Source organism: Electrophorus electricus, chromosome 4, assembly GCF_041902795.1.
Source record: "Electrophorus electricus isolate QZ-2024a chromosome 4, ASM4190279v1, whole genome shotgun sequence".
NCBI classification, from domain to species: domain Eukaryota; kingdom Metazoa; phylum Chordata; class Actinopteri; order Gymnotiformes; family Gymnotidae; genus Electrophorus; species Electrophorus electricus.
The window spans coordinates 7,617,736-7,629,167 of record NC_137500.1 but is presented as its reverse complement, the minus strand read 5'-3'; the positions used below and the strand labels follow the sequence as shown (position 1 = coordinate 7,629,167).

The 11,432-nt window shown below is 35.7% G+C and overlaps 1 protein-coding gene and 1 pseudogene across 4 annotated transcripts; both read left to right on the top strand.

The window, feature by feature from the left end:
- The first annotated feature begins 1,037 nt into the window (after nucleotides 1-1,037).
- Nucleotides 1,038-10,223, top strand: LOC113582569 (UDP-glucuronosyltransferase 2B14 pseudogene; annotated as a pseudogene). Its single transcript, XR_014123113.1, has 2 exons — nucleotides 1,038-1,130; nucleotides 6,831-10,223. The product of XR_014123113.1 is annotated as a UDP-glucuronosyltransferase 2B14 pseudogene (transcript).
- LOC118240954 (UDP-glucuronosyltransferase 2A1) lies at nucleotides 1,041-3,754 on the top strand. Of its 3 annotated transcripts, XM_081712085.1 has the most exons (3): nucleotides 1,069-1,130; nucleotides 1,497-1,630; nucleotides 1,971-3,754. In XM_081712085.1, the coding sequence occupies exon 3, from the start codon at nucleotides 1,978-1,980 to the stop codon at nucleotides 3,565-3,567; it is 1,590 nt and encodes a 529-aa protein (XP_081568211.1). In that variant the 5' UTR covers nucleotides 1,069-1,130; nucleotides 1,497-1,630; nucleotides 1,971-1,977; the 3' UTR covers nucleotides 3,568-3,754. The 3 variants fall into 3 exon arrangements, with proteins under 3 accessions (XP_081568212.1, XP_081568211.1, XP_081568210.1); XM_081712086.1 differs by lacking the exon at nucleotides 1,497-1,630 and having other exon boundaries at nucleotides 1,041-1,130; XM_081712084.1 differs by lacking the exon at nucleotides 1,069-1,130 and having other exon boundaries at nucleotides 1,146-1,630.
- Nucleotides 10,224-11,432: the final 1,209 nt, after the last annotated feature.

Sequence of the window (11,432 nt, the reverse complement as noted above, 5' to 3'; positions counted from 1 at the left end):
ATAGCAGGTGGAGTGTTTCTAAATACACTAAAACTACAGAAAAATAATACATTCAGCATAAGCAATATGCAAAAATGAACAATATTTTTATTTTTTAAAAATTCATAACTTTTGGGACTAGAATTTAAAAAATTACTTCCTAATATTTTTAAAGGTGCCATAGAATGGAAAAAATTACCTTGTCATAGTGCAATAAGGAGAGTTTGGTCCATGAACTATTAATCTGTGAACATCAAACTCTGTTGGCACTTCCTTCTGCAGGTATTGTGAAGATCAAAACAATGACAGGATCAACAAGTACACACACACACACGCACACATATATACATGTATATCAAATATCACAATCCCGCGATCTGTGATTTTATGCACTTTTTGTAGACTGAAGCAAATTAAATAGTGGAGATAGAGGCACAGAGGTAAATAGTTGCACATCAGAAAACTATTTTAAAAAACTAAATACATGTTTCCAGGGCACCTTCACATAAAAAAATCACACTTAAAATTAAATGATCATTAATTACGGTCACAGTAAATAAAATCTACCTGAATGTAGCAGCATCAAGTACTATCAACAGGTAAAATTAAAAATCTCTTCACTTACATATTCTGCTCTCATTAAGTGTGATCTTTCGTTTGGAGTACCCAGACAGTGATCTACTTTCATTCAGTGTTGCTGTCAGTGGTAAAAAAACAAACATAAAATAAAGAACTTTCTCTTCATTACAACCTGAAAGTTGGACAAACAGTAGCGGCAAGGTAAGCAGATGCAATTCTTTATTTCTGATACACACAGTATACATATCATCAAACTTTGCATCTTAAAAGAAATTGCTGTTATTTAATATTGTTGGGAAGCTTGTTAGAAATTATAACTGTTATTGACACATATTGTCCTCTCAGAACTGCCTAAATGGTTTTATTGCCGAATTTCTATAAAGGTAGTGTATTCTTTCCATTCAAGTGTAGAAAACGAACTTTGAACATTATACTCTGCAATTCTGGCATTGGTTGTAAAAGTTCCTGATTGGCTGTCATGCATTCAGGAGGACCTTTAACCTACATTCTCTTATTTAAACAACTTTACATGGCACGATTGCAACAATTTCCTTAGGTTTACTTCTAATTTGGTGAGTATCTTTCAATAGTTTCTCTGAATAGTATATTATTTGCCTGTTATTTGAAGAAATGTGTTTAGTGCAACGGCAAGGTCCAAACATATAACGGCACTACTAAGAAGCAAAAAATATGGCACTGGTTTTTAATTTTTAGCACTAAGCAATAAGAACAATTGGGTGTGAAACATCTGTCATTTGTTACATTGTTACTAACAACAAAACAATTAAAAAAATCTTTTTTTTCAAAAGCTAAAACAGTAGCTTACTAGGAAATAAATAAGGGCACACTTAAATCAGTGTCTATTAGGAGCATATATGTGTTAACATTACAATAAAATATGAAAAACATATATTGAAATGTTTTGGTAATGAATTAAGCAAACTTTGGACAAAAAAAAGTATGAAAAAGACAACAACAACAACAACAACCAAAAGAAAATGAAGTGGACCTATATATCTCCATGAAAACTGGGGCCAATTTGACCTCTGTTAAAAAGATATGCTGTTGAGAGGTACAATTTTTTAAAATATGGTTAAATGCTTGAAATTCGGCTCAGTGTTCAAAACCGTTTAATTTAAATAGGCTACTTTTTAAAACCATGTTAATTAACTTTTGCCTTCTGAAGAAAAATAACCTGCAAAAGCCTAAGTATGATGTAAAAATATGGTTTGTAATAATAGCAAAATATATTTTTTAAATGACAATTTAAAAATATTTTCTTACTAAATACACTCAAGATACAGATTTTGTAATTTCTTGACCAATCTGTCAATTCTAAATCTATGGCAATTTGTTTTTGAAATCTATTACTCCAATATCTTTCATAACCGAGTGATTTGTTTTCCTCGCAGTCTGAACATGAAGATGTGTCTTTCATTGCCTTTCACAATATTGGCACTCTTATTTGAAATATTGGGAGTATATGGAGGAAAAGTGTTGGTGTTTCCAATAGATGGAAGCCACTGGGTAAACATGAAAGTTATTATTGAAGAGTTACACTCAAGAGGCCACAATCTGACTGTGATTCGACCTTCTAACAGCTGGTATATCAAGGAAATGTCTCCCCACTACACTTCCATTACCATTCCAATTGAAGGTGAAATTGATAAATTTTACAATACATTTATAAAAAGAATGCTAGACATCAGAACAGAAGGAAGGTCAGTTTGGGCTGATATTCATCTCTCAATCGAGATTTTCTATAGTCTTAATGAATTCCATGAAAAGTTGATAAAGATAATGACAAAAATATTTGAAGATGAAGCCATGATGGAATCCATCCAAGATGCTAAATATGATGTAGTCCTATCTGATCCTGTTCTTGGAGGTGGTGCAATATTAGCACATCGTTTTAATATTCCTTTGGTTTTCAATGTTCGATGGACTGTCCACGGAGAAGGACACTTCGCAATTGCGCCCTCACCTCTGTCATATGTGCCTGTCCCTGGATCAGAACAAACAGATAAAATGACATTCTTTCAGAGGATTGGCAATGTTTTGTTTTATATTTTCAACCTGTTCCATCAAGCAGTGATTGTACACCCCCACTACAGCACCTTTTGTCAAAAACACTTTGGACCCGATGTTGATTATTTTTCCCTCTTTCAAAATGCAGACATCTGGCTTATGAGAAATGACTTCACTTTTGAGTTTCCACGACCCACAATGCCAAATGTAGTCTACATGGGTGGCTTTCAGTGCAAACCCTCTAAGTCACTTCCTGATGACCTAGAAGAGTTTCTTCAGAGTTCAGGGGAGCATGGAGTTATTGTTATGTCATTAGGAACCATCATCAGTCAGCTTCCACAAGGCCCCACTGAGGAAATTGCAGCAGCTTTTTCCGAGCTGCCTCAAAAAGTCATTTGGCGATATATCGGACCTCAGCCTGCTAGCCTTGGTAATAACACATTGCTTGTGGACTGGATGCCACAGAATGACCTTCTTGGTCATCCCAAAACAAAGGCATTTGTAGCCCATGGAGGAACCAATGGTGTTCAGGAGGCTATTTACCATGGTGTGCCTATTTTAGGTCTACCTTTACTGTTTGATCAGCCTGATAACCTCTCTAGGATGAAGGCAAAGGGAACTGCAAAACTTGTGGACATTGCAACTTTGGACAAAACAGTGTTTTTGGAGGCATTGAAGGAGGTGCTGTATAATCCATCATACAGGAACAACATGCAAAGGTTGTCTATGCTGCATCGAGACCAGCCCATGAAACCTCTTGATCGTGCTGTCTTCTGGATTGAATTTGTTATGAGGAACAAAGGGGCTCCTCACCTGCGTACACAGTCTTTCAGAATGTCCTGGATTTCCTACCACTCTGTGGATGTTATACTTACACTACTGGGGATGTTGTTGTTTAACTTACTGATTATTGTTTATGTGAGCAGATATATTTTGTTTCAGACTTTACTGAGAAAGAAAATAAAAAATGAATGTACATGACCATTGTTTAGTTGCAAATGTAGTAGATATATAGGATATTCAATGTGTTGTATAGATGGATTTACTTATGAGTTTAGAACGTTAATCTGAGACATGTTTACTATGCTTCCTTTCACCATTGTTCACCGGTTCCTTTATGGTATAATGTATTTCAGAAAAGCTGATTGGAGCCAGAGGTTTAAGTTTAAATTGGGGGGGGGGGGGGTTGTAGAAACTGGGAAAAGGAGACTTAACTTACCAACCCTCTCTCATGTGTGAAAATTCTTGAATAAAAATGATTTAATCTTCAATCTCTGTGTTTATGAATTTTTTATTTGAAAGATATCAACATTTGGTTTCATATTTAACAAGGAATAAATATATTCACTGTTACTGCAATCTTCAAACATTTATGTTTTTGACAGCTTTTGATGAAATGACAGCTGTTTTGGTTATCAACTGAATCTAGTTGAAGTTAATTATTAAATCAAGGTATGAATGTCTCAAAGCTTTGTCCTTTTTTACAAGCTTGTGTTATGAAATCAGTTAATAGACACAGATAGCTGGAGTTCACAGACAAAATGAATAACCAATACTGGTGCTGTTACCTTTTTATTAGTTCGACTGCTGAAAACAGTGCATAAACTTTATATTGCAAGAAATCATTAAATATCAATATTGCTAGACTAAAACAAGCAACTAAATCCGAAAAGGCTGGAGACTGTAAGTCATTGATAAAAAAGCATTCTTCCCACGCCCAAAAATGAATGTTTCTTTAATGTATGTTTCTTTCTGTGAAAAACTACCTGATTCACTTTTTTTTTTTTTCTGAGCCACACCATATCCATAAACCTGAATAGATAGCTGAATGAGTTATGTTTACAGCGGGGCATACTCTAGCTGAGTTTCACTAATGTTTAATTCAGGCTGCACTGTACATTGCACTGTACATTGGTCATATAGTGGTGTGAAAAAGTGTTTTCTCCCTTCCTGATATCTTATTTTTTTGCATGTTTGTCACACTTAAATGTTTCAGATCATCAAACAAATTTAAATATTAGACAAAGATAACACAAGTAAGCACAAAATGCAGTTTGTAAATGAAGGTTTTTATTATTAAGGGGGAAAAAATCCAAACCTACACGGCACTGTGTGAAAAAGTGATTCCCCCTGTTAAAACATAAATTAACTGTGGTTTATAGCATCTTTGGAAAGCTGAGGTCAATTTCTCTAGCCACACCCAGGCCTGATTACTGCCACACCTGTTCTCAATCAAGAAATCACTTAAGAAATTCAGGAACAAATAAGATACAAAATAATTGAGATCTATCAGTGTGAAAAAGGTTATAAAGCCATTTCTAAAGCTTTGGGACTCCAGCAAACCACAGTAAGAACCATTATCCACAAATGGTGAAAACATGGAACAGTGGTGAACCTTCCCAGGAGTGACTGGCTGACCAAAATTACCCCAAGAGTGCAGCGACGACTCATCCAAGAGGTCACAAAAGACTCCACAACAACATCCAAAGAACTGCAGGCCTCACTTGCCTCAGTTAAGGTCAGTGTCCATGACTCCAACATAAGAAAGACACTGGGCAAAAATGGCCTGCATGGCAGAGTTCCAAGATGAAAACCACTGGTGAGCAAAGAAGAACATAAAGGCTCATTTCAGTTGTGCCAGAAAACATCTTGATCCCCAAGACTTTTGGGAAAATACTCTGTGGACTGAGGAGACAAAAGCTGAACTTTTTTGGAAGGTGTATGTACCATTACATCTGGTGTAAACGTAACACAGCATTTCAGACAAGGAACATCATACCAACAGTAAAATATGGTGGTGGTAGTGTGATGGTCTGGGGCTGTTTTGCTGCTTCAGGACCTGGAAGACTTGCTGTGGTAAATGGAACCATGAATTCTGCTGTCTACCAAAAAATCCTGAAGGAGAATGTCCGGCCATCTGTTCGTGACTTCAAACTGAAGTACACTTGGGTTCTGCAGCAATACAATGATCCAAAACACACCAAGACCACCTCTGAATGGCTTAAGAAAAACAAAATGAAGACTTTGGAGTGGCCTAGTCAAAGTCCTGATCTGAATCCGATTGAGATGCTGTGGCATGACCTTAAAAAGGCGGTTCATGCTCGAAAACCCTCCAATGTGGCTGAATTACAACAATTCTGCAAAGATGAGTGGGCCAAAATTCCTAAAATGAGTGAAAGACTCATTGCCAGTTATCGCACATGCTTGATTGCAGTTGTTGCTGCTAAGGGTGGCCCACGAGTTATTAGGTTTAGGGGGCAATCACTTTTTCACATAGGGCCAAGTAGGTTTGGATTTTTTTCCCCTTAATAATAACCTTTATTTAAAAAACTGCATTTTGTTTACTTGTGCTATATTTGTCTAATATTTAAATTTGTTTGATGATCTGAAATATTTAAGTGTGACAAGCATGCAAAAAAATAAGATATCAGGAAGGGGGCGAACACTTTTTCCACCACTGTATACATAGCAGCCAAAAACAAAACTGAACAAAACAACAAATACTGAAAAATACTCAAAACCTACAACACCTACTGGCCAGAATTAAATTTTCTGTTCTTTATTCAGGTTGTGTTAACTGACTTTGAGTCAGAGCTGGAAGAGTCTCTGAATGATACCATATTCATTAGTAACATTAGATTCCACTTATAAATCATGGTTAATCAAACACTTACTGTGTATTTCAATTTGGAGTTACTAAGTCATGTTTCATGTGTGTGTAAATATAACAGGAGTGCGATTTCACCAGACCTTTCTTATGAATTACAAGAAGTGAAAGAAATATTTTTGGATTCCTTATGAATTAAGTAATATTAAAAGTTGCATACTAAACCTCAGTTTAGGTTTAACCACAGCCTGTTAAATATTTTAAAACTTTTCATGAGAGTGCAAATTCTTACAAGTATAGAATCATGAGATTATTGTGGGATTGTTTTCTGTTCAGCAGTTATGGAATATTTGTTGGTAATGATTAATGCTGACTACCATTGAAACTCTTGTATAATATTAATACAGATTTGAATGTATTTATCTGTTTATGTCCAGTTGTCTACAAATCTACAAATGGGAATACATAAATATATTATTTCTTATTATTAAAGATTACACAGTAAGATGAGTTTAGGAATTTTGTCTCATTTTGAGCCAATATACTGATTTTCTTTGTTCAAATTATCTATTAAAACAGCAAAGATAAAACAAAGCTGCGTATTTGATAACAGTTTTTTACTTTTCTCTTACAAAAGGCTGCAAACGAAGATGCATCACTCAGCCCTTCTCACTGGAGTGTCCCTGATATGTCTCCTGTGTGGGTCCTACTGTGGTAAAATTTTGGTATATCCAGTTGATGGAAGCCATTGGGTTAACATGAAGGTTCTCATTGTGGAATTACACTCAAAAGGCCACAGTATCACTGTGATCCGAGGCTCAAATAGTTGGCATATCAAGGAGGAGTCCCCCTACTACAATTCCATCACAGTTGAGATAGGAAAATATGACTTTGAATTCTTAACCACATTTGCATCTGATTTGTTGCAAATGAGAAGACATGGAAGGTTTTTCTGGAACCAATTTATTATAGGAGAAGATATTTTTGAGACATTCTCTAAGTTCCATGAAGAGATTTGCAATATGACTGCAATAATGTTTGAAAATGAGACCCTGATGAATTTTATCCAGGATGCTAAATATGATGTGGTTTTAACTGACCCTGCTTTTGGAGGTGGGGTGTTACTGGCACACAGATTTGGTCTTCCTCTTGTATTTAATGTCCGTTGGACTGTTCTTGGGGAGGGGCACTTTGCGATTGCTCCATCCCCTCTCTCTTATGTACCTGTTCCTGGAGCAGAGCTGACAGACAAGATGACTTTTTTCCAGAGAGTCATTAATTTTCTGCTTTATTTCATAACTCTCTATAAACAATCTAAGCACTTTGGCCAACATTACATATCTTTCTGTCAGAAATATTTTGGACCCGATGTTGATTACTTTTCCCTCTTTCAGAATGCAGACATCTGGCTTATGAGAAATGACTTCACTTTTGAGTTTCCACGACCCACAATGCCAAATGTAGTCTACATGGGTGGCTTTCAATGCAAACCCTCTAAGCCACTTCCTATTCATCTAGAAGAGTTTGTCCAAAGCTCAGGGGAGAATGGTGTTGTGATTATGTCTTTAGGTACCCTTTTTGGGGAGCTTCCAGGTGACATTAGTGAAGAGATAGCAGCAGCTTTTTCCGAGCTGCCTCAAAAAGTCATTTGGCGATATATTGGACCTCAGCCTGCTAGCCTTGGTAATAACACATTGCTTGTGGACTGGATGCCACAGAATGACCTTCTTGGTCATCCCAAAACAAAGGCATTTGTAGCCCATGGAGGAACCAATGGTGTTCAGGAGGCTATTTACCATGGTGTGCCTATTTTAGGTCTACCTTTACTGTTTGATCAGCCTGATAACCTCTCTAGGATGAAGGCAAAGGGAACTGCAAAACTTGTGGACATTGCAACTTTGGACAAAACAGTGTTTTTGGAGGCATTGCAGGAGGTGCTGTATAATCCATCATACAGGAACAACATGCAAAGGTTGTCTATGCTGCATCGAGACCAGCCCATGAAACCTCTTGATCGTGCTGTCTTCTGGATTGAATTTGTTATGAGGAACAAAGGGGCTCCTCACCTGCGTACACAGTCTTTCAGAATGTCCTGGATTTCCTACCACTCTGTGGATGTTATACTCACACTACTGGGGGCCATGTTGTTTACTTGTTGGCTAGCTTTTTTGGTGATTGAATATCTTTATTATATCTTGTTTCAAAAGAAAGTGAAACTTGAATAATTTCATGTATGCTTACCTTTTTTAGATGGGATCTTTTATTTTTGAATGTATATTGTAATGCACAATGTATAGCAGCTGTCTACAGAGTCTGAAACAATCTGTGAAATAATTTTAAGGCTCAGTATTATGCAGCTTGTAATATTATTGTACCCCATATCTTATAATAATCTAATGAAAATGCACATACAATCATACATCCTTCTTTTTCCTTAAAATGATGAAAGTATCAGTGAATCATGGACAAAAGTCTGCAAATATACATGTTGTGGTGTGGGTCATGATTTGCTAAGGCCTTAATTAAGAAAATACAGACATTTGTTTATAGTAGAAATGACCATTCTATGAACAGAATATAGTGCAGTCATTTATTACTTTATTGTGCTGTCTAGTCACAAAGTTTTGTTAAGATAAACGTGCTTATATATTCCAAGGAATAAGAGATCACACTCTTTTAAGATTTGGGCATTCTGTTATTTCTCCTTATGTTTTTTACATAGTATGTAATTTCAGCAAAATGACAAAACATGAATATATTGTTTTTAGCCATTCTTCATTTATAAATAGATTATTACACACAAGGTGCTTGATATAGGCTCTCCAGTTATAGAAATCAGTACATGCATCACTCGACTTCACCTGCTTTGCAGAACATAATTAGTCACAGACATAGTTTGCCATGAATTATGACTATATAGAAAATTAGAAACAGATGATGTTTAAATGTAGGAATATACTTAATGATTAATTCTGTGATTAATTCATGACTTCAGTGTAACAAAGATAATGAATCTTGAGGGAAAAAATTAGTGCATTTAATAAATATTCATATTTGCTCTAAATGCTAGAATTGACCCATTCTTCACCCATTGACCCATTGTTATCTTATTAGGTCACTTCATTCTCAGATTCTCATGTTACATGTAGAAATCCCCCATCTTGATTACAAGGTGTTTTTTTTCTTCTTTTCTTAAAAGTAGGGAGTACATCTATTGTTAAAATGACTCCTTATAGCACTTGTGAAATCCTCTCTGTCCCAGCAGGAAGCAGTGCCTTGGATTAAGTTTCCTACTTTTGTATGAGCCTCTTTAAGTTATGTATAGCTGTTGTGTTCCCTCTGTACTGGGACAGAATGACTTAGGGGGGTAAGGCATTTTAAAGAGCTAGTAGCTTTGCTTAACAAATAAAGCCTGACTTCGTCATAAATTCAATCTAACTTTGTTTCTCCTTATCACACCATAACATGATTACATGTAATGATATCTATCATGGTACAACAAAGCATATTTTATAAGTATACTTTAAATTATACTATTTAACTGTGTCAGGTTGACTCATAAAAACCTAAGCCATAGTAGATCACTGCTTATAGTAGGCAAGATCTCCCTCTAGTGGATAAGAATAGATTATGTGCCGAGTACATAACATCAATAGATGGCCTTTTACAGGAATGGTTCTTTGCCTTTTAAATGATATTTTAAAAACAAGGACAGCTATTGGTGACAGATAACAGTTGCATCGTGTATTTTTTGCTCTCTACAAATCCTCTTGGCTGGTGACTCTCTCTGATCAGAAGTGTCCTATACAAAACCTGAAATAGCAGCGTAATGCCCGTGCCAATAGCAAAATTAGACATTTTTTTTAAAAATATTATTTCTACTTATCTTTTCTTCCAATTTAGTAATGTAGTAACTAGTGGATGGTCAACCGTTTCCTTGAAATTCTTGGATTTGAACTTCATTCTGTTCCATGCAAATGTAAATTGTCATATATAGATATGGAAAAGAGAGAGGAATAAAGCATTTTTACACTGATCATCTTGTGCTATCTTGTGTGAGAAAATGCATTTTTCTTATAGGCTAACATCAATGTGACTAATGGATAATTTTAGCTGCTGTGCATGAAAGGAATTTGTAAAATACAAATGGCCCATCTGGCAGGATATTGAAAGATTGTATCAAACTGTATTCAAATGTTTTTATTTATTTCAGTTGTTTTTAAAGATTAGTTTTGGAGGTTTGTTAAAATTGTTGAAAGTAAACACTAACAGTTAGCATCACACATAGGAAGATTTACCTACAGTGTTATGAGCAAAGCTAACCAAACACTTTGAAGCCTCTGAAGCCATTTACTGTAGGCAAAATGTCAGCTATTGCCATCTGCTAGTAGATTTAAATGGCATCATCTAGAAAGCACTGATTCATTTTGACCACAAAGTCAATATTACCAAAGAGATTAAAGTGTGATTTTAGACTGATAATAAATATCCAGATTAATTAAGAATCATGTCGTTGTTTGCAGTATAATATAAATACTTATTTTCAAAGCACTGGAAAAACTGAGAGAAGATGAAAAGACGTACTCTGACATATGCCAAATACATATACCAAATACTGGCAGTGTGAATGGGACAACCCTTTGCAAAAGCCAAGGAAACCATGAAAAAAAAGACAAGTAGCCAAAGACATAACTTTAACATTAATCACATGTATCTCATTTGATAATCATACTTGCAACAAATTTTTCGCAGTTACATCTTTACAATTAATGGATGTAGGCTCAAGCATCAGGAAAACATTTTAATGTAATTTAATGATGTTAAGACAGTCTAGGATAACTTCTACTCAACAGTCACTATGAACCAGAGAATGATCCACACAATAGGCCTAGATGTATAATTAGCGAACAAGTCCACTAGCAGTAAAAAGTTTTGTTAGGTTATAGACGATTGAACTCCTGAGAAACCGTAGAGACAAAGCTGCATGGTGCATTGTTCAATAAACCCACAATCATCCACTGGACGCTCGCCTGCAGAGCTATCAATGGGATGGCAAATGCATTGCACACTAGATCTGATACATCCTAACCTCAAGGCTAATATGCAAGACAAACAGGCCACCCAGGAAGAGTACCATGACAAACATGCCAAAGCTTTAGAGTTCAACACTCAAGACTATGTATATATCAAAAACTTTGGGCATGGACCGAAATGGATACCTAGACTGTTTGAGGCTATT

What these genes read in the sequence shown, in the direction of transcription:
- LOC118240954 (XM_081712086.1), top strand. Translation starts at nt 1,978, where the DNA reads ATGAAGATGTGTCTTTCATTGCCTTTCACAATATTGGCACTCTTATTT.